The 24,238-nt window shown below is 43.5% G+C and overlaps 1 protein-coding gene across 3 annotated transcripts in view; it reads right to left on the bottom strand.

The window, feature by feature from the left end:
* MAST4 (microtubule associated serine/threonine kinase family member 4) overlaps nt 1-23,938 on the bottom strand; it is a 527,956-nt gene extending 504,018 nt beyond the window's left edge. For all 3 annotated transcript variants that reach the window (XM_054578437.1, XM_054578438.1, XM_054578439.1), the window contains exon 1: nt 23,301-23,938. In XM_054578437.1, coding sequence (XP_054434412.1) covers nt 23,301-23,651 — 351 coding nt within the window. In that variant the 5' untranslated portion in view covers nt 23,652-23,938. The remainder of the gene's footprint in view (nt 1-23,300) is intronic.
* Nucleotides 23,939-24,238: the final 300 nt, after the last annotated feature.

The raw sequence follows: 24,238 nt of genomic DNA, 5'->3' as shown, positions 1-24,238 counted from the left end.
GTGCCCAGAGAATTCAGGGGGGGAAAAAAAACAATCTATTTAGAAACAATTTCTGACTTAACTGCTTTGTCAATCCCTATCCATGTCTCCCTTCCTCTAAATGAGGGGGGACATTTGCATTAAAACAGTATCTCCCTTACTTAGGATGCACCTGCTCAGGCTGATTAAGCCCCAACCAGAGTCATAATCCTCCACTGTTGAGATCACTACCACCTAACAAAATGGGTTAGCTCTTCTGGTAAAACATAAGAAAAATATCAGCACCTGTAAAAACAGAACTGTCCTCCTATGAGGTGGGAGAAAAGAGGAATGGACAGAGGCAGGGAAAACAAGGATGAAAGGGATAAATACTATCAAATATTTTCTTTAAAAATTCATTGAAATGTTAAATCACTACTTATAGAGAATTAACATTCCATAAATGAGACTACTGCCCACTGCACTAAATTTTTCTCTACCACCAGAAATGCTACATATTGCTTTGTTTTACTAAAGGCCATGTTTTGTTTTTTTCTAAAGATCAGTCACTCTAATTTCACAGATAACTTCTTTGTTCTTAATAAAAGTCCTACATAACTTTACTGGAAATTTGAAAATGTACTAGGCTTTTAAAACATTAATTTCCAGACATAGTTCCATATGGTTTTAAGATAGGAAAAAAAAAATAGTACTACAGCATTCCACTATTTTCTCCATTCACAGATATACCCATACAATACAGTATAATCACTGTAAAAAGTGCTGGAGGAAGGACAAGCTGTCCACTTTACACTGTATCAAGGTTTCATCTTACATAGTTAAACATAATGGCATATGATTTTCCCTGCAGATTATCTTGATAATGATGTACTATAATTACTGGGTAAGAGTTATTTTTAAATATTTGCTCCTCTATCAAGTGGTGGGGGGAATAATGGATCAATTTTTGTTTGTTTAAAACAAAAAAAGGAAAAAAAATAATGATCTTTCACTCAATTTAAGACCTATATTTAAAACACTGAAATTCTGGTATAATGCATTAGGCTAACACCATAGTTTCTTTATAAGGACACAAGAATATGCAGTGTTGGTAAGAACTGACAAATCTGTTGTTTCCAATAACAAAAGGTGACCTCACTAAATATGTTAATCATAAAAAATATTAACTCCATTAATCAGTTTTGTACCTTTCCTGATATACCCGCAAAGCATTATTATAACACAATAAACAGATATGCTGAAATGGTATCTGGTGCAATATATACAAGGTTAATGAAATTTAAAATATTTGTCAGAATGGAATCTTCTGAGACTATACATAGAATTATCTTAGTTGCACTGAACCAGTGGGGGGAAAATTAGTTTATTCATTTCCCTCAGCAAACCTTCTTTGGCATATACATGAGCCACCTCTCTCAATTCCCAAGCACACATTTGGATGCCTGTATATGAGGAGGATGATATATCTATTAAGAGGAAAGTGTATAAGCAGCTCAACAAAATTCTTCAGGATCCCACAGGTATCGATATCACAACATGAATTTTTATGAGTTTTCAGGGAGAAGAAATATTTCCAACACAAGGTTGATAAGACCTGACAGCTTGAAGTAAGTGAAATACATACGCCCTCAGGCTCTCACTCACCTAGTCCCCTCTTCACAGGTGGCACGGCTGTAACTCGGCGCCCAGCGAGCCCCCGTCATGGTTAGGGACCCAGGTTTGGGAGCCAGAGCCCCATCAAGTCTCACACGTAAAACCAGCTACTACAGTCACTCCTGCAAAACTTATTCTTGCATAATGGTCACTTCTATTGAAGATCAAAATACTAACAAATGATGACAAAAAATATGAGATCAGGTGATAGTCTCCTCACTCACTGATTTCTTGCCACTGTTTTCACTATCCATGCCATTCTCCTCATGGGTTATCAGCCTGCGGTGGGGAGACAGGCTGGCATTTAGAGCATCGTCATGAAGAGAATATTGTACTCATAAGTGGTACTTGATTGGACCCTTTTGCTGGCTTAAAAGCCACAGAAAGACACTGATGCCCTAGATAGGGAGAGAAGTAGGCTCCCTCCTCCATTTCTCTGTCCTCATATCCCCAAATACTCAACAGTTCAGCAAAATTAAGTCATGGGAGAAAAAAACCCTTCTCTTTTTGTAGAATGTGAACTAGCAATCCTCAGACTACTACAAAAAAAATGAAAACACAATATTCCTGATGAGAATGACACTTTTTAAAAACTATTTATTTTTTAGAGAGAGGGAAAGGGAAGGAAAAAGAGAAAAACATCAATGTGAGAGGAAAATTGATCAAGAACCAAACCCACACCCCAGGCATGTGCCCTGAGCAGGAATTGAACCAGCGCCCCTTTGCTTTGTGGGCTGACAATCAACTAAGCCACACTGATCAGGGCAGGAATGACACTTTTTAATAACTCTCTTGCTATTTGAGGATTCACTCAAAAATGATCAGGGTAAAAACATCAGAAGTCATACCCGTTAGCCTGAAGTCATTTAAACTGGCAATATAGAGAAAAGTGTTAAGTTCTGTAATGAAACATTAATGTTTGTCCAAAAATTTGTTTAGCAGGAACATAAATTCATAAGGAATTATGCTTTTAAACACATATGCACACACACACAAATCTGGAGTCTTCTACAAATTACAAAATATTCATGAATAATGCAAGAAGTAGAGACGAGTACACAAAGTCCTTTATTACTCTGAGCACATACACAGGTCAGTTTCCTTTATATAAAGCCTTTAGGTCAAGCTGAGGGCCAGAAAAAAACCCGAGAGCAAAAACTTAGATACTTCAAAGACAAATAAATGAATTTAAATCCTATCCTTGCCACTAACCAGAAGACCAGATACCAACTCCGTACTTGAGTTCCCTGAAATGCCTGTTTCCTGGCCGGTAAAATAGGACTACTCTCCTGCACCTCAAGGATTTGTAGTGAGGATAAAAAGGATGACATGTGCAGAAAGAAAAAAAGAAAGAAAGAAACCCACGAAAAAACATCTAGCACAGCTCCTGCTCATAAAAGGCTCTCAGCAAAGGACTCTGGACAGTAAATAATCTTTCTCCACAGGCCAGAGGGAGCAAGGCCAATGCTTCCTCACTGCTGGCCACTCACGGAATCACTGGTAGCCTTCAGCAGACACAGACGCATACCATCAGGACCTCCCGGTCAAACCCTGACGTGTTAAAGCTCTACTGGGAATCAAATGTGCTCAAGGCTGAGACCAAAATCACTGCCATGGCACCTGTTTCCCTATTCAACCCCAGCTGCCAGAAGAACAGGCTAAATATCCTGCTGATTGTGCATTGTCTTTCTCCACTTATTAGTTTGCTTTGTTGTGTTATTTTGTTAATGGTCACCGGCCATTACACTTTGTACTTCTCTGGTACACTCCCCTCAGGGAGGTGCTGTGGGGGAAGAGGGTGAGCATCCCAAGTGGGGGAAAAAAAACCCACAGAAAAAACAAGGGCATGTGAGCTGGTTATCTACTGTGTGGGACATGCTATCCCCAAACTTAGTGCTTCAAACAAACACTATCTCATTTTACCTCACAGTTCTGTGAGCCGGGAATTCAGGCAGGCCTCCGCAATTTGGCTCTACATATTTTTAACATTAAAGTCACTGAAAATAAATTGGTAAATCCGTTAATGAACAGCTTTAAGAAAAAAAAAAAAAAAAAAGAAAATCAACTCATCTCCGTTTTTACTGACCCACCCTGGGAAAGAGCACTGGTTTTGAAGGCAGACAAACTGGAAACAAGTTATCTAATCTCTGTGAGCTTCACTTTCCTTAGCAGTGAAATGGAGATTTCCCTCATCTGTCTTGCAAGATTACAGGTAGAATTTTAAAAATATAATGTACACAAAGCATGAGTACAGTGCCCAGCACATAGTATGCCTTCAATAAGGCATATGCTGAAATGCTTTATTAACATTTTTCAAAAGCTAGAAAGCCACAGAGAATCACCTCTAATTAACAGCATCAGAAAACCCAAACCTTTTAGTGAAATACTGACCCTTGGTTATATTTGAAGATAACTTATGTGCCTCATACTCTAATGTTTTCATTTACCTTTTAGGAAGAAATCCAGTCAAATAAATCATTCATGACAGATTTAATGTTCTTCTTTCAGTCCAGATGCGAACGGGCAAAGTGGCTGTTTTCAAGCCTCAGCCACTTGGGTTGAAACCACTTTTTCCTGGCTTTTACACAGATAATTGAGCATGGTAATTCAGCAACCAGTTGTGAAGAAGAGCCACAAGCAATGCTGTCGGGGAAATTAATTAGTAACAGAAAAGAAAGGAGCAGTACTTACCAAGTACTTACACAAGGAAGCCTTGGTCTTTTCAGATTTGCTTTTGCAAACCTTTTTAAATGTTTGCCCCTTTCTAGGATGAGGTACACAGCACCCACACCATTTCCACAGAGGGCCCTGGCTTCCCCAGAACGTGTCAATCCGGGTAAGACGCCCTTCACCTCTAGGCAGCCTGGCTGCGGGTTTCGTTCTCTCCTGGAACAGCTCTCTCAGGAGTTATGGGAAGAGAACCAGGAGCCCTAGACCTCTCACTCGGATGTCCAGCCTGAGCTGGTCTTATCCCAGGCCGTTCTGCCCAACTGGTGACAACTGGCCAGCCAGCAGTGGCAGACTTCTAGAAACTGATTCTTGCCTAGAACTAGAATATATAATACTTAAACAAAAAAAAAAAAATTAAGTCATCTGTTCTTTGAATCCCACTCTGAATTCTCACCGTGACAGGGGGACACGGATGAATGTGAAGAATTCACACACTGCACCCACCGATGCTCCACGAGGCAAAGTGAGGGCACTTGATCCTGTTCTGCTTGTAACAGTCTTTCAGAGCCAGGACTCACTTTTGAGCTTCAACTTCCCTTAAGCTACAGTGTAAAGTTTCCTCTGTGCATGTATTTATTCAACAAAGATTTATTGCATAGTCAGCTGCTGTGGCAACAAAGATAAATAAGACAGGGTCTCTGCTCTTGTGTAGCTTGTAGTCAGGAGAGGGGAAAAGACATCACAACACGATGAGGTCAGTGCACTAGCAGGCTGGGTGATGTCCAAGGCAAGAAGGCACTGACTTGCTGGGGGCCAGCCAAGGCGAGGGAGGGATGGGACTGAGACCTTGGAGCCATGAGAAACTGAGCTCTTGATGCTTTCTTCTAATTTGTCTGGATCACCATATTTTAATTTTTAGTAAAAGTACACCAAAGGGCAGGGGCCAGGTTAAGTTAATGAGGCTACAGCATCTCATCTAGGCACTTTCAGGAGTCCAAGTTTAGATCATGAGTAGAACAGGTATGATACCTCAAGTCACAAAGTCAGGTGTACCAAAAAAAAAAAAGAAAAAAAAAGAAAAAAAGAAAAAAATCACTCTTTTCTTGAAATCAAATTAATTCTTTTTCCAAGGTCCGTAGTAAGGAATGGAGCTGCTCCTGGGATATCACACAAAGGGAAGTCTATCATGCTCCTGCTGAACCCTCTGGTCTACCCATCCCTAAATGCCCCGAAATCCAGCATGTCTGTGCTCTCAGGCCCCACGTACGGCGCCAGAATCTTTGCCACGGCAGGAAGCCCAGGAGTCTAAAATCAAGCTTTCCTTCCCAGGGAAGCGCCAGTGGCAGCCTCCTCTGTCTCATGCTGCCACTGAGAAGATGACCAAATCCCAATCCTTGGACCCAGACCCCACCACCTTAGCCCCCTTCCCAACCCGGGGCAATCGGCTTTCTTCTCTCCCTGCCCTCAAAGAGAAACCAGCCTCCACCCCCAGAGATCCAGCAGCGTTCTCTCTCTCTCTCTCTCTCTCTCTCTCTCTCTCTCACACACAGTTTTAGACTTTTAATAAAAGACATTGAGAAGAGCCTTTCCTACACACTGCTTCAGTTTTCTGCCAAGCAAATATCCCCAAGGCAAGGAATTACAACCACCTGATTTCCTGCTTGAAGTACCAGGGAAGAGAAAAAGCAAAGGGCAAGACACAGGTTTAATCACTTATAAAGTTATTCTGCCACCTGAGCCCCCTCAAACACAGCATCAGAGAGGAGGCCTTGCCTCTAGCTGCAGGTAAACATCCCCCACACCGTAGAAGCAACCCCACCACTTCCGACAGAAGGGACCCTGGCCCTCAGCCCGCGAGGGGACAATGAGGCCCTGCTCTCCCCTAACCACTGTCCTCACAGCCCCTTCCCGGTGAGTGATGTGTGAAGTATCATGTCTTTTCCGCACAAAAGAAACCTGCCAGCTCAAGGAACAGGAGGAACTTGTTTCCCAAAGGATGGAAAAACTGAGGTCCCTTGAAAGGTCTTCTGCTCTGAAACAAGAAAAGAATTCCAATGAGTTTTTTTTCAAAGTTTAACATAAAATTGAGACCTCACTGCCTTCTCAAGAGTCCAAGAATTCTAAAAACCCCAAATACATTTCAGTAAGGACAACAGACACCTTAGCTTCACATACCGGATGACAAGTCTTATAGGAACAGCTTTTGCTCTCTGGCATGTCATGCATTAACCGGCTGTCTGCAAGCTCTATGCAGAGAAGCTGAGTATTTCGTTTTCCGAGGTAAGATTAATAGCACAGATATAACTGTAAATTTCAAATTTACACAGAGTACACACTGTGGTTATAAGAAAAATAACTGGGACAGAGAACATTGAAGAAGTAGAGGAACTGGCCAGACACTCTCCCAGGTCCTCACAGACTGCTTTCTTAGTTACATCTCCTGAAGGAAGAGAGAATGAAGCTGCGAGCAAGTTCATGTGGGAGTTTGACGTTAGTTATAAAAGCTGAACTGCCTGCATCACTCCACCTTGGCCTGGACATTTATTAAGCAGCACCATCTCCTCTAGTTGTCCCCACTCATTTTCTTCATTTCCTTCAGTTGCCCTGCTACCTTGCTTTGTAATTTTGTGTGGCTTTGGGAAGTGGCTCCAAGTCACCTGGGGACCCCATGACACACAGGGATCCCACACATGATTGGCAAGCACAACACTCCGGTGAAGGAATTTCCCCCCATGTTCGCAGATTCCAGCAGGGGAAGGAGAACGTCCCAAGATGTTTTTAGAGAGGAGGTTTTATCCTCAGGTGGCTCTCTTCCTTCCTGACCTGCAAACACAGGGAACTAGCTATCCTGACAGATGTGACGCCTGGAAAAATGGCATTATAAAAATCACAGGATCTGCCTCATAAAACCAGTTTCAGTAGTCATAGCTCAGGGGTCTCCGAAAGCTCCCGGGTCGGGAGCTGCCACGGGCGCAGGGTAAGTCCTCAGCTATGCGTGGGCTCTTCTCTGACACAGGCCATGATTCCTGCCAAAGACCCAGGGGGCAAGGGCTTCTCTAAGAAGTTTTTCAAGTGTATTCTGAGGACGAAGGAGGAGGGGGAAAAAGATAGAAGGAATGTCTTAAGCTCCAGCTGAGCCAATAACATCATCGCTCTAAACTTGGCAAATTTCAAGTAAGGAGTAACCAAAAGATACCCCCAAAGCCGGGAAAGAAAGGGGTATCAAGAGATACTCTCCCTTAAGAGACACTTCCCCAAACAGCTTACTTGATAAATTCTTACGAAACACACTTTCTCCCTAAACTCCACCCCCACAAACAATACCAAAAAATTCCTTAAGACAGGGACTAAAAATAATCATTGTAAACATTGCTTAATTATCTAGGGAAATATAAATCTTTTAAAAATACTTTTTTTTTTCATTGCTTTTAGACAGAGATGAAGGGGGAGAGAGAAACATTGATTGGTTGTCTCCTATATGTGCCTGGCCCAGAGATGGAACCTGCAACCTAGGCATGTGCCCTGACAGGGAATCAAACCCACAGCCTTTTGGTGACAGGATGATGCTCTAACCAACTGAGCCACATGGCCAGAGCTAAAAAATACAAAACAAAACAAAACCCTGGTTAGAAATTATGAAGCCATAAATAAGCTGGTTTTAAAGAAAATACTACATCCTGGTAGTATATTTTGTCCCAGTCATTTTAAATTCCATAGGCACAAAGAGTTAACCATATGCATGTAGAAAAGCCAGTCTTCTGCCAATTACTACTCCCTCTAAATATTATTATTTATAGGGGAAAATAACTTTCTTAAGAGGAAAATAGAAGGCTTTCCCATGACTGCAAGTGTATCTAAGGAATATTCTGAGAGGGCAAACCATTTAATCCGGTACAACCTCCTTTTCTCCTGTCCAGACCTTACACCTTCAAGGCAGCGGGGAAAGCCGGCTTCCAGACCCATCCCATCAGGTGGGCGGTTCTGCACTCGGTTCCCTCCCCACTTCCACCTCCAGTCTGCATCGCATTTGCACTTGTTGACAGTGCACTGTGCACATTCAGGTCAACTCACTCTGTGTGCACTCTGTCTCCAAACCAACCAGATGTTGCTTTGGGCACTGACCACAGTTTTTCTTTCTTTTGCATCTCCCTTCCTCCCAGCCCCCAATTCCTGCAGAGCTTTGTGAGCACAAAGGCTCAACACATACCCTCTGTTTGGACAGAGAAAAACACGCACTTCCGTGCCAGCTCTACACCACAGCAAGAAGGGTGCGCAGGACCAGGGAGCAGTCCTACCCCTCCCCAAGGACATCTTCACCAGCACCTATTATTGAAACCCTTACTTCCCGGTATCCTATGTCCACCCATCCACTACTCTAATATTATCTCCCTTTCTGTCTTCAAAAGTGGAGGCCAACAAGCAAGGAAAGATAGGCACTGCAAAAAGAAGCAGCCCAAGAAGATGACTTGGCTCAGCTCTTTTACCACCTCTGTACTGGGATAATACCAGAAACCTCGCCCCAGCCTGCAAGTGTACGTTCAAATGAGCCTGCACACAAAAATCCCACTGTAATGAATTGCTAGTTTTTTTACAATATCATAAGTTAAGCAGCTGTTTTTACCACAAACTGAAAGCCACTCCCCCAAACATCAAATTAGTCTGCGTACCCCAGACCTTAAGGTAATATTTTAAAGTCATCAATCCATATTGCAAGTTTAGAAACAAAATCTTGAGTACTCATGAAACTTAACTTTAAAAAGAAGCGACAATTTAGTGGCAATTGTGTTACAAAATCTGCCACTTTTCATCCAAACCCACAGAGAAAGCAGAGGCAGTAATTCAATTTACATCCTTAGATGTTCTTAAATGTCAAAATAAATTTCTAAAAACTGCAGGTAACAGTACCTGAACAATTCAGGAAAGCACCTGTCTGATTACAGGTTTTTCAGGAGCACAAAATGAGCGCCTGACATTTCTCAGCAGGGTTTACACCGGCCCTTCTGGAATCACTTGGTAAATCTGTTTTTATCATTGTAAAGAGCAGTTTTGATTCCTTTTAATTACCACAGATGGTCTCTAAGGGGACCCTGAGTTGGGCTCTGATGGAATCACCCTCATTGCTGGAAATGCTGCAAACTACTCTGATGTGGCCCTCGCCGTCTCCTTAAAAGAATAAATGGCACTAATCCCACACAGCCTTACTCATCTCCAGACACGAGGGGAGAGAAAACAGGGAGGGAGAAGAAATTAAAAACAAGAAGCTCAGGGCATAATAAATAAAACCATCCTTCAGCTAGGGTGATGAGGCTACCCTTTTTCAAACCATGGATTCAGGTTTAAAAGAGAAAGCGATCCCTAAAAACACACTTAATCAGCCTAAGGTCCCCTATGGAATGAGGACATGTGGCAATTATTTAAAGCCTCACCTACAGGAACTATCAGTCCTATCACCTGAGCTAAACTAGTAGAAAAAGCATGGGAGAATTTAACGTCTGCTGGTGAGGGAGACACAAGACCATGCAAATTGAACATCATTTGTTCTACAAATTTTATTATACCAAAAAAAAAAAGTTTTGGACAACTGATCCCTAGTGTTCATAGTTTATTAATAATACTTGGTTAATTTAAGACACTCTGATGCATTTTTCTAAAGAATTACTTTCCACACTTTTTTAAATTGAGACATAATTGACATAAAACTTTATATTAGTTTCAGGTATATGACATGATTTGCTATTCATACATCCTGTGGAATGATCACCATAATAAATCTAGTTAACATCCATCACCATACCTAGTTACAAGATTATTTTCATGTGATGAGTACCTTTAAAATCTCTCCCAGCATATTTGATGCAGAATTAACTATAGTCACCAGGCTATACAATACATCCTCATGACTTAGAACTGAACAAAGCCCTGACTGGTGTGGCTCAGTGGGTTGGGAACTCTCCCACAAGGCTGGTCACCAGTTCGATACCCAGTCAGAGCACATACTGGGGGTGTGTGAGAGGAAATGGGTATTTCTCTCTCACATTGATGTTTCTCTCCCTCTCTTCCCTTTTCTCTAGAAATAAAATCTTTAAAAAAAAAAAAAAAAAAGGACTGAACAGAAAATGGACAGAGGCATTACTTTGGGTTAAAATGATCCGCCCCCATACAAGAAGGGATCTAGGGCACCCAGGAAGGTGTACTAGAGACGACAAAGACCATTGCCTCATCTCCAGGAGGCTACCCAGAGCCACCATGTGACTGGCTTGAAGGATGAGTGTGTGGGTCGCCTCCCCTCCAACTCAGCTGTTCCTACCTCATGAGAACCCCTGGAAGGCTAGGGCCCTGCTCACCCAGGTGTGCAGCTGTTGAGAATTACCTGCCAATATACTTATGCCGCGGTCATCCACCTCCAGAAGCCACTATACCACCCCCAACACTACAGAAAAGAAGGACTTGCTCTCAACGCCCCAAAAGGAACATCAGCATGAAATAGAAAGGTAGAGGCAGCACTGCCCAGGTGGCAGGAGCAGGTGACAGGGTCAGAGGCCCAGGCTCTGGCCAAGGTAAACTTAACTTCTGGGGAAAGGAAAACAGCGTCCAAAACAGCTTTGACCTTCCAGAACCAAAATGCTACTTTCTTCAGCTCATCTAGCAGGGTCATCCCATTCCGGAAGTTAATTAGGCTTTTGTAGGCTGATCTGGGAGCCAAATCACTACTTGAACCTGTCTCTACAAGAATCCATGCTCCAAGTTCCAAACAACTAACTTTCAAACAAACTTATAAAATAACTTTGATAGCTCAGGCTGGAGCTGCTAACCTCTGGTTAAAATAATAATAATAAATAATAATAATAAAATCAATAGACTGGTAAAAAGCAACTGATAGATTCTGGTTTGTTACATTGCATTTATTTTTCAATTACAGTTGCCATACAATATATTAAATTCGGGTATACAGCATAGTGATTAGAAATTTATATAACCTACAAAGTGATCACCTCACTATGTCTATTACCCATCTGATACCATGCATAGTTATTAGTATTTCCCATCTCACACCATGCAGTTATTCCAATATTATTGACTCTATTCCCCACGCTGTACTTTACATCCTCATGACTGTTCTTAGAACTGCTAATTTGTGTATCTTAATGCCTTTCACCTTTTTCACCCAGCCCCGCCCCCAACCCTCTGGCAACCATCAAAATGTTCCCTATATAACCGATGAGGATTTAACTTTGCAAACAAACTTTAATCCACCTCTAGGCCTGAGCAGCTAGGATCCAGAGCTGTATAGGAGGGCCCCGCTCATCTGCCAGGGGAGCAGAGACCATACAGATCTTTTAAACTAAAGAATGATTTTTGAACACTGGAAGCTGTTGGTCTAGCAAACAGGAAGACAAACTTTTGAGGTGACACGTGGCCCACAGAGGGTAGGCCCACACAGCAAGCAAATCACAAACCCAAGTGTTTTCTGTGTAGAGTCCATAGTAAGAAAGCAGGTCCTTCCACTGACCTAAGGATTTGCAGGTGGTTCTAAGGGAGAACGATCCAGTTCTACAGAGTCTCCAGAAGCTTGTACCAAAAATCACCCTTCATAATTTCCTAGAACAATAATTACTGATGCGCACAACAGTAGGTTACAGCATCGAGAGAAATGCAAAACTGATCTTGTGATCCAGAGTTAAATTCCCCTGCAGGGACTGGCAGGTACCCTCAACATTTATTCTGATAACTGACAGAAACATACCAAATAATTTTAAAAGATGAATAAAAATGGAACATACAAGTGAACTATATTTCTTCTGCATGTTTAAGCCAGCGTGAGCTGAAAGAATCCATGAGTAAGTGTCCTTGTGAGTATCCGTTTCAAGATTATGTTTCTAGTCACAATCCAGAAAACACAACTATCAAGTTTTCAAAAGAAAAATGTGATTGAACAGTTCTATAATAAATGACATGCCAACGACAACTTTAAATCTTTAATGTTTCTGTAGTAAGAGGGAATCAAACTGGAGCTGAAGTGGAAAGGACTCTATTTCATCACCCGCGAGGACCGTGGGGGCTAATAGTTTGCCTAGCTAGAAGCCAAGGCAAAGTTCTGACCTCCCTACTCCTGCACCTACGTTCCTGACAGAACCTCCAGGAAACCCGGCGCCTGTTTCCACTGACAGCAGTTTTATCCTGAGCGCTAATGAGTACAGCCCAGTGTCTGTTAATGTTTTAAGGTTAGTTGTCAAAATATCATCAGAAATTAATTCTTTTAAACATATAGCCAAAAATGGCTTCCTGCTGCAAGCATGTTTATAATGAATAATCAAAAATTATCTAAATAGAAAACAGTTTGTCCAAGTCAACAGGAAAATAAATATTGATTTAGAGTCAAACCTTTCCTTTGTACAAACCCACTCAACCCATTAGTCTGACAACCTAAAACCCAGGATCAGAGCTCTGTTAAATCTTAGCCCTGACCTTAACAAAAGTTCTACAGACTTGTAATCCAAACTCTTAAATGCCAAATGCACAGGGACCTGTCTGCTAAGTGGTGTTTCATTCATTCAATGGCCATTCTTTCAACCATCACTTACTAGGGCCACATCTGTGCTAGCCTCTGGAATACAGAGATGGCCAAGAGCCTGGGACCTCCAGGAATGCACAGCGTTCCTCAATGGTCTCTGGGAACCTGCTCCTCTCCCAGTCTCTTCCCACTGTTCTCCTCATTTGTATAACGCTGAGAAGGTCACTTAGCTACAGCATGGTAATTCAATGAGAAAATGCATGTAAGACCCTCAGAATGCTGTCTTGACACACAATATGCCTCAACTGCCATTTTGTGAGATGTATTATTACCCACTATATGCCATAGGCTCTCCCTGCTGCAGAGATTTGAGTTGATATGGCTTTGTTCTCACTCTGAGGGGCCCACAATCTAGTGGGGGGTGGGGAGAGGGAAAGAGAGAGATTAACTATTAACTCCTCTACAAAAAGAAATGTGGACAAAATGGGAATGAGAGGACAGATGAAATATCAGAAAGGCTGTAAAAACTGTTAAGCACCATACAAATATTAACAAAATAGACTATTCTGCCATATTTCAGGAACAAAGATAATGCAGCAAAATCCTATTATCTTCAACTTTTAAAGTTAAAAGAAATCAAGACTATCTACTTGTGTAATAGCACACACAATTTCACTCACCTTCTACCTCTTCTCACATACTTTATGTCTTCAATAGTCTTCAAAGATGATTGATGTGCAAAGCGATAGCCCTAAAGCACTACAAGATGTCCAATCACTTTAAAAAAAAATTTCTAGCTTGTTCAGCACAGAATAATAAGGCAGGAAAATCACACCACAACATTATAAGGGGGGAAAAAAGGTAAGCGACAAATTGAGAACAAAAAGAGCTTGCAAATTAATTTTTGGCGAGTCATAAAATTCAAAACCAAAAGGCCTTGCCCCCAAACATTCTGTTTAACAAAGGTTTTACTACAATCTTCCCACTAAAGTGATTTCTTGTGTTCTTTTTAAAATTCTGATGACCAAGCTATAGGAGGGAAGGTGGTGGAAAGAAACAGGAATGAATTAGAACAAGGAATGACAGGCAACCTAATATACAAAAAGTGATGACTCAGAAATAATATTGAAGGAATTTAAAACGGTATGATTTTAGCAGGTTACCAAAGTGTCACATTGGTAGTCTCCTGGTATAACGCTTCTTAATCGGTCTTATTCCCAAAATTTAAAAGAGTTGCCCTCAGCTTTCTCCAGGTAGACATGTTTTAATTTCAAAAGCATAACTCTTGAAAACAAAAGTGATATAACAACATTTTAATAAAGAAAATCAAGAGCGTTCAAAGTTGTAATTTCCATTTTATCTCTTGTTCTCAGAGCAGAGAACGTGTACCACGGCTAGGACCCACCCATCACAGTTCAAGTTATTCCTAAAAGTTTTAGAAGCTCTTTTCCAGCCAACAGTGAACTGGGGTAGCTTTATTAGGTAACTTAATACCCATAGGAAAAAAACACCCCAAAATTCCAAGGAAATAAAGTGGTGTGTTGAATAACACTTACAGAGATAAAATTCCAAACAATAGATAAATAATTTAAAGTGGCAGAACACAAGGCAAATAAGCAACTGTCTTTCTTACTTGACAAGTACTTTTCCTCTAACTCCCCTTCCCTTTCATGCTCACACACACTCACTAGGCCTAATCTAAGGCCGCGCCAACAACATGGTGCTTCTACTTACTACTCTGATAAAAGCCACGAGCACAAAAAGGTCGGCATTTTCTTGGGTCTTCCTGATGTGTACTGTACTCATCTGAAATGAGTCTGAAGTTCTAGTGCTTAGGTAGAACTTTGCAGCGGTTCTTTCTCTGCAAACAAGCATTTGGGGCTGCTGTTTTCCCTGGAGCAATTCTCCCCTCATCTTCCGGGCAGCCTCTGAGTGAGCGCCCTCAGAGCCGCCCTTTTAAAATGAGAAGCCTGGGGTGATGGCTGCCACTAAGCTTCAGGTGGTTTCAATTAAGCACCCCCGGCCCCGCACGCCCCCCCCCCCCCGCCCCCCGCCCGCCGCTAAAACTAAGAGCCACTAAACAAATTTTATGAGTTTGTGTGCACAGGAGCTAGACTATTCCTATGGAACCAATTTATTTATAAAAAAACATTTTTTAAATAATCATTTAATGTTTCTACACAAAATGGATTTCACCAAACTGCATTCTATTTCAATACCTTAATGTCGTTTAGCTAATAGTGTTTGCCCTACGAAGCAAACACTATTTTAAATTTGTAATTTTAAATTTGTAATTTCTGTGACTATGTCTCAATGACAGTATACAGTGACCTAAGATTTTAACCACCAATTCTAACCCAATTCCAGTTTATTTTCCTACCACTGATGAGGCACTGGGCCCTTCCTGCACAATTAAAGGTGTGAGCATCTCCACATAAAGAAACACCTGAAAAGACAAACGTTAACACTAGAAGCCCGAGAAATGATGGTATTATTTTTAAAACAAACATAAAAAGGCACAAAGTTATTGGCTAGGATTGAACTACATACCTACCCTCTCAGATTACTTAAAAAAGCAGCTGAGCAACTTCTAAAGCAGAGACCAAAACACCTGTGAGCTTGCCATCCACTACAAACACTGCAAAATCACAAAATAAAGAAAAATTAAATTAAATTTTCACTTTCCACATGATAGCCTATAAAGTTTGTTAAGAAAAGTCAGTACTGCCAGCCTCCACCCACCCTCCCCTTACCCCATATCAGTACAAAGCATTTAGGTTGAAAGTTTCAGTGGAAGAAAGTACCATAATCAAAATTACATAGACTGTGTCCAAGAGGAAAACTGATGGGCTAGGAAAGGAGTACGGCCTAGGGTGCAAGTCCATAAGCGGTTGCATGGACACATCTGTCTGGTTATGAATGCAAATCATTTAAATAAGCAGTGAAGCTTTTCGTTAAGAGAAGCTGGAGGAGCCACCAGAAATTTCACATGAGTTCTATACACTTAAATGTAATTTTCACACATGTGCCGCTGACCACGGTCCTGAACCAACATTTCACATTTAGGGAAGGGGTTTCTCTCCAGCCCTAGAAGCACAGGTGACTACTGTCCAATCCTTCCCAGGAATTCTGGTCCAGGTGAGAGAACACTAAGAGAGAAGGGCAAAGAGAGAGAAAGAAACAAGTACACAGAAGCTGCTGGAGAGATTTCTGCTTAATCATATTTTGGTTAGGCTTTGCCCCAAAAATAACACTGCCAGATAAGAAACCTGACAAAAGATCAGAGACATAAAAGAGAACAAGAATCTTTGAACTAAATGAGGCAAAGCTGTGTAAATGCCCACCTGAGCAGGTGCAGGGGGCAGAACACTGGGTTGACAGAAGGGAAACAAGCTGCAGTCACCGTACCAGCATTGAAGTTATATCAAGAATGCTCCTGGGTGATTTGCATTTTTGCTTTAAAACATGAGTTGTTTACATTGTCCCAAAGGGACAAAACAGAATTTTTGTCAGGTAATTTACATCATGAGTTCTTGCATTTTTATGATCTATTGCATTTCTAACAGATTTCCCTTCTGCGAGGTTAAGGGAGCCAGCCCCGGGACCACCTGTCTCAGCACCCCGCCGCCACCCCGCCAGCACCCCCCTGCAAAGCTTACGTGAACCAACGTTGGCTCCCAGAAAAATCACCGAATTTCCTGTTACTCCCTTCTCAGCCCCTAAATCATTACCTGGGAAGCTTAAGTGAAGTACCTGGTCACCTCACTAGCCTCTCCACCTGGCTGATATGCTGCCTTCTAATTCTCATGGTGTAACTAATAATTGACATATTCATAGTCTTTTTAGGATATTATTTAATAAATGGTCACTAAGAGCAGATTCCATGAGCAAAAGAGAGATAGTGTCTTAATACAAGGATTAATGAACCATATACCATAAAACTTTGCTGTTAGTACATCGTAAGAATGCTCTGTCCATGAAATTAAAAGTAATAACTGTGTTACCTATCAACCTACTCATGAGTGAAAGGGCCAGCCAGGACTGCCAGCAAAAAATGCGGGTAGCATAGTGCATCAGGGAAGGGACCTCTAGGCTTCTGTTGTCCCTAGATATGGCACTGATACTCTGCAGAAACCAGCTTTTCCACACTCAGTAATATGAGGAAATTCCATTTATTCACATACCAACCCCCTGTAATAAATATCGGCATGTCCATTTTACAAATAAGGTAACAATCGCAGTAGTAATAACTTTTCCAAAGTCACATGGCCTGTACATGGCTGAACCAAGGTCATCAGTCTGTACCCTTAGGCATTAGAGAGCCTGATCCCAGAGCAGAGGAACACTGTCTGCTGGCCCTGAGGCGATGAAGGGGAGGAGCACAAGCCCTTTCCAGGCAGCACTACAGAATGTGAGAATGTGATTAGAAAGGGCATGGGGTGTCTTTCATCTAAAAAGTGCAATCATCTCCTCTTAAGATATATATGTGTGTGTACATGTGTGTACACACACATATATACACACTCCACTTAGTTTTCTCTAATGCTTGACCACATGGCAACGCACCCTTCTCACTGTGAGAAATTTCCGAGCAGGACCTTTCCTACTATTTGTCCTCTGCACCACACATGGCAGTGATTCCATACCCTTCCTCACAGGGACGAACTAAAAAACACCTGGACTCTGCCCCTGGCTGGTGTGACTCAGTGGATTGAGTGCCAACCTGCAAACCAAGGGGTCACCAGTTCAATTCCCAGTCAGGCACATGCTTGGGTTGTGTGCCAGGTTACCAGTAGGGGGCGCATGAAAGGCAATCACACATTGATATTCCTCTCCTCTTTCTCCCTCTCTTCCCCTCTCTAAAAATAAATAAATAAAATCTTCCAAAAAAAAAAAAAAGAAAAACACCTGGACTCACATAGCATCTGCTAAGTCTGGGAGATGGACAGCCTTTGTCACTGGCTCCAAAACACTGGAAAAATATTATAAACATTTGACACTTCCTAGAATACCTCAGGCCAGAGGAAGGAAGGGTTTCTTGTGCTGACCCTTGCTTCTCCAGGAAAATCCAAGCCAACAAGCAAAATTCTGGTAATGTGTGCTAGCTCACACACACCACACTTACAGTCACCGGAGACTCTCACATGATCTCCGGGCAATTTCCCCTCATATTCACCTCAGGTAAATGTTTCCCTGCAATTTACTATGAAAATAAGTACTTGCAAGGCCCTTTTCTCAAGTCCCTTTATGCTAATAAAGCTTTTCCTTCAAGAAAATAGTAGGCTTAAAGCAATATCACAATGAGAAGTAGAATTAATGTTCACACTAAGATATTCCCTGGAATAGACCTAAATTCCTTTCCTAGTATATTTCAGATGAGTTTACCGTGGAGGGCCTGCACTAGCAGGAAGGAGCCCCCTGCTCCCTCTACATACGGTTTAGTCCGATGCCACCTTCTCAGGTTATCCGTTCCAGCCCTGAAACACTGAACAGGCCACACCAGCAGTCCCCAACAGGTGGGCCGCTTGCGGCCTCCCTTCCCAAAATATAAATCCCATCACAGCACTTCCTTGCTTCAAATCCTTCAGTGGCTCCCATGCCCTTAGAATAAGCTCCAATGGTTTCTGTGTGATCCAGTTGCTGCTTCTCTTTAAAGCATTACCTGATGCCCATGCTCTCCTCTCCTCCAGGTTCCTCCACACCCCCCGCCCCCTACCGCTTCCTGCCTCAGTCCTCTCTCTCCCCTTCTCCCAGCTAACTAACGCCTACTCATCCTGTAGGTCTCTGCTCAAACAGGACCTTCCTCCGTGAGGCAGCCCCTCCCAGACTAAACGAGTTACACAGCGCGGGCACACACTCCCTCACAGCCTTTGAAACCAATTACTTATTTACTTACTTACTTAATAACCATAAGCTTAGAGACTATCACTTCCACCACACTGGAAGCTTCACGAGGTCAAACTATCTGTCTTGCCTACCTTCGTGTCCTCAGTGCCCAAGGCTCAATATATCTCAATACACGGGCGGGCTGACTGATTTTATGAACTCGCGGCTTTTACTGAAGCAGTGAGTCAAAAAGCAGACTAAATAATATATATGCTGAGATTGATGCACTACTTGTTTTCCCAACTATGTAGCCACTGCGATTAATGAAATACAAATCCAATGAAAAGCTTTACTGAATTAATGGTTGCTTTTTGCTATTTCTTCTCTTACCAAATGAACAGTAGAACTTCATCTACTGCATCACTATCACATGAGGGACCCCACACACACCCAACATGATATTGAAAGCAGTCCTCAAACTCTTCTTAACAGAACAGTTTAAAAGCATCCCATAATTGTGCCTATTGTTAATAAGGGAAACTGTTCCCCAACTTAACGCCAATTAAATCCTTCAGTGTAACAGAGGATAAAGGAGATGCTTTATATTGAGCTGAAAATCCTTTTAACTCCTAAGCCTTTGTTTCCCTTCCATTCTAAAAGTCCCTGAAAGTTTCAAGTTCAAATACACAGCATAAAGAAAAGGTAACGTGCAAGTCCCTTTACAGGTGTTCTGAGAGGATCCTCAGGGATTTGACTGTGTTCAAAAGTTACCTGGAAAAACTGTCCATAACATTTTCACTCTGATCACTAAGGTTTTTTCTGATAAGAGATCTAGAAGTTTAAGCATAAATCACACTCGACAAAACAAATAAATACACACACAGTCACCCTTCAATCAAACATGCAACTATTTTCAAAGACGTCATTTTTTCTTCACCCATTCAATGTATATTTACTACCAAGCCTCCACTAATACATTAGAGGCACTGTGCTAGGCATACAAAGACAAACTCCCTGCCCTTAGGAGTTCACTGACACACAGCAACTGCCACCAGGGACTTCATTAGAGTTATCACGAAGTCCTTTGGGAATGGACAGGGCAGAGTGCCTAACAGTAGAAGCTCCACAATTTGAAACACTGCTAGTCTGTAATAAGTGGGTTAATTTATATAACAAAAAAAAAAAAAACAAAAAACTCAGAAATGTTGTCAGAGGAACAGAAGTCCAATCTAGATTGTTGTAACTGTCAGAAATGCAGCCCATTCCTCCTCAACGCCCACAGACCCCAGTTCCACAGGCTTCAGGAAGCAGTGGTCAAGTCAGATGGAGCTTATTTAAACAAAGCTATGAGCCATCTCTAAGTCTCATGTGTTTGACATGAAGTACCTAAAAACTACAATCTCTGCCATGGTATAAACTCAGTACAGACATACCTCCTTTTATTTGGCTTTGCTTTATTGCACTTTACAGATGTTGCTTTTTTTTTTTTTTTTTTTTTTTTTTTTTTTACAAATTGCAGGCAAGACCCTCCACCAGCAAAAAGATGACCACTCGCTTTATTTTGGTACTTGCTTTATTTTGGTGGTCTGGAACTGACACCATAAAATCTCCAAGGTTTGCCTATATTGTTTTTAAGCACCAGAAGCTTACAGGACTGATGGAAGTCTACAAGACTTCATAAATTTACACAAATATTGACAGTAGATAAAATATGAAATAGGTCAAACACTGTTGACACTACTAGATATTTTGAAAACAGCATTTAACAAGGCTGTCAAAAAATTAGCACTGCACTAACACACTAAAACTTAAGTTTTGCTGCTTTATACAAATGCATGCAATAAATAACCATAAAAATAACTTCGGAAAAACAATTTCCCAAGTTACACATAACAATTTTAAAATCTAAATGAACCTCTTTCCATTTTATGGGTTGTACTGAAACCTCCTAATGCTCTTTACTCAGTGCCTTGCTATAATACAACCAGAGACAAATAAAAACTGTTTCCCCTCTTATACTAATAAAATGGAAATGAACTGAATAGACAGCCTCAGTTTCTCTGCAAGTATATAGCAGACTAATTATACTTAAACAAAATAAGCCAGCCCAAGCTTATACTTCCATTTCACAAAATTTTTATCACAAATGAACTTGAAAAATTATTATTGACTTAGCGCTCAATGCTCTGTTATATATTGTGCTAGGATTAAACTGGATGGTGTATATAAAGCATCTAACAACTCTTGCTATTATTCCCATTCGGGAGGTGAAAAAACTGCGCTTATATTAGCTGAGTGGTCCACAATCCCACATCTAGTTAAGGTGGCAGAGCCAGGACTCAAACTCAGGTGTTTCCACTGAGTGTTTGTAACCTGGTGTTCTTGACTGAACCCTCTAAAAAAGTATTGATCATTGTGTGTGTTTTGTGAGCAGAGAGTGGAGAGCTTTCCTTAGATTCTCGAAAGGCCCACAACCATTCCCCATCCCAAAAGGTTAAGAACTGCTGCATCATACCATCACCAGTGTATGAACCAGAAAATGCACCCTGGACTTCAACCCCCTCCACCAAGACTATCACATCTCTATTCCTGAGGGAGAAAAAAACACTCAGGTTTTCACTTTAAAATTCTCAGAGCAAATCAAGATTTCCACTCCTGGACAGTTTCTAGCATCCCCGCTACAGGTTACGTTATATAATAAATTGCAATAGTGTATCAGTTTACATCCAATTCTGATATTCACAAATACTGACCAATGCCATTTAGTCAGTCCACTTTCCAAAATGTGTTTCAATCAACCAATCCTAACCACATTGCCTTTGAAATAAGCTATCATTATATTCACTTCCAAGAAAGTAAAACACTGTCACCCTAAGGCCAGGCAATAAATCAGCTACGGAATCCAGATCAAAAGGGAGAAGTTCCCGACTTCCTCTAGGATCCGCGACACCATGTTACATACCAAGGAGCACCCTCTTAGCTACACAGAAAACATACAGCAACTAACTCTATCATCTTCTCTACAAATGACAACAGTAAATTAGAATCTAGCAGTAAATCAGTAAGTTAGGCATAACCCCAGCTGCCCCGTGACAAGTGTGCTCATCTCTGAAAACTGAGGCCGCTGCCGCAGGGTGAACAAATGTGAAAAACGCAGCGACACATGCGTGGCATCTTCAGAATGAGATGCGACCACAAGGAACCCTGGTTCAGCCCACGGTTTGGTCAGGTAGCTCTGAGGGTGATGTGGCACTTAGCTTAACTCCTGGCATCTAGCCCCTAGAATTAATCTGAACTTGGATCCAAACTAAATTTCTGATCACAAAATAGAGAAGTGTATGTGTATAAATGATTTTTACCATGAAGTTCATTGGTCAAATTATGAACTAAACTTCAGGAGAGTTAAACAACTCATCCAAGATCTCACAACTCAGGAGTAAAGATAGTTCTAGAAAATAGGTCTCCAGACACCTGTCCAGGATCCCTGCCCTCCTCTAGAGGAATTAGAGAATGGGTCATTGTTACTGCCAGAGACTGGGCCAACCACCAGCTAGGGTTTGCTCCATCTCTACCAGGCTAGGACTTGACTCCTCCTATAGCGCTAGACCTAGTTTTTGCTTCCAGGCTGGGGCTGCTGTCCGGGCAATGGCCTCGGCTTGCATCTTCTAAGGAAAAAAAAAAAAAAGACATTTAATACAGCTAATCCCATTGGAGAGAAGGAAAATACCACTCTGGCACTGAGGAATTAACTTCACAAGGAGGCTGTATTAGGGTAATGTTTTATTTATGGCCCTGCCTAATCAAGATGACTTCCCCACAAGAAACCTCCAAAGCAAACAATCTTAAAAACATGAGGAACCTTATGCTTCCTGAACTGTCCTCCAAAGGCAGAAAAGAAGGCCAGAGAAAGCAGGCAGAGGGCACCAAAGTCACCCGCTCAGTGTCTCAGGATGCGACCCACAAGTTTTGGACGAACATCCTTCCAGGAAACTAGGATGGGCAGAATCCCCGGAAGAAGGTGGGCCCTATTCAGTTTGGTGAGCTGCGCGCATCTGGGCATCCTGAAACAAGTCCGAGTGGGAGCTGCAGGCGCGCGCTTCAGTGTCGCAGGCCAAGAGCTGGGAGTCCTCTGCGGGAGGGCCGCTTCGGGGACCAGCCCAAACCGCCCGCGGGCGATCCTGGGCGACTGGCGCCACAAAAACCAAGCGGTACGACTCCGCGGGAACGGCTCCACCCGTCCCCGACCTCCAACACACCATCTGTCCCTCTCACACCCATCCCGTCCTCACACTCTCCCCCCACCTAAGAGCTACGGTGGGAAGCCACGCCCACTTTGGAGAATGAGGTCTCAGTTGCGGGGACACGCCAGGAGTCCAGATCACATCCATTCACAGACCCACCGTAGCAGATATAGGCAGTAAGGAGTTTGCTGCTTTGACAGGCAGCACATGTAGACACACACACACGGAGGTGACATCCACGGAAACTGACCTACAGGGAGGTTCCTGTCATTACCCCGGCTCGGGACAAAGTACCTGGGATCCCTCCCCATCTCCATGCCCCAGTCAACCCTGCCCACCGCCCTCGTGCGGGGCGGAGAACAGGGTTCGCCAGGCAGCCGGGATCCGGAGGGGCCGAGGTGGGGAAAAGCGGTGCCCACCTCCTCGTCCTGCTCCTCCTGGGACGCGCCGCTGCCCCGGGGCTCAGGCGGCGCGGCTCCTCCGGGGGGCGGCGGCGGCGCAGAGACTCCGAGTTCCAGCACCACGCGTGCGGGAGCCCACGCGGCGGGCGGCCGGGTGCCCAGGGCGCCGCCCGGCGGCGGCGGCTGCTGCTGGCAAGAGAAGCTGCCGGGCTCCCCTTCCTCCGACAGAGTTTCTGAGCCCGAAGAGGACTCGGCCGAGGAAGCGCCCTGCGAGGACGCGGCAGTCGCCGCAGGGGCAGGAGTCCGGGCACCGTGGCTGCTGCAGCCGCGGGGCACCGGCTCAGGCGTCTCCGAAACTTTCTCCCCCATTTCCCTCTCGGGCCCAAAGTGCAACCCAAGGGGCGGCGTGGGCACGTCGCGCACTCAGCGGCTCCAGGGAAAGCCGCGGGCTTTTCGGCTCCGACTCGCTGTCGCTGTCGCTCCCGGGCTGCGGGGAGCCCCGCCGGCGACTACATGGCCACGGCACAGTCGCAGGAGCCCGCCGCCAAGTTAGCAGCCGCCCGGGTCCACGGGCCGATGGGGGATCCCGAGCGCGGGGACATGTCAGCTAGGGTCCGCGCTCTGCGACCCACCGTCCTCCCGCGCTGCGCCCGAACCGCCGGGACTGCGGCTTCTCCAGCAAAACCTGCCGACGGGACCGAGCGGGGCCGGCGGAGGAGACGGGCAGCCGGGGAAGCCAATGGCAGGGCGGGCGCGCCGGTGGGCGGAGGCTGCGGCGCCCCGGGCCGCACGGGCGTCAGGTAGGGGAGGCGGGGCCGAGGCACTGGCTACAGGGTCCGGCGGGAGCGCGGGGTGCCCTAAAGAACGCTGGGGTCGGGAAGAGCTGGGCGAGGCGCGGGCCTCCTGGAGGCTGGAATTGGAACCCAGAATATGAGCCAAGGCTGGGACCCCAAACT

The sequence above is a fragment of the Pteronotus mesoamericanus genome, unplaced genomic scaffold (assembly GCF_021234165.1).
Source record: "Pteronotus mesoamericanus isolate MK-2021 breed Mesoamerican mustached bat unplaced genomic scaffold, CSHL_Meso_final contig_50, whole genome shotgun sequence".
Taxonomy (NCBI): Eukaryota; Metazoa; Chordata; class Mammalia; order Chiroptera; family Mormoopidae; genus Pteronotus; species Pteronotus mesoamericanus.
This window is presented reverse-complemented; position numbering and strand designations above follow the sequence as displayed.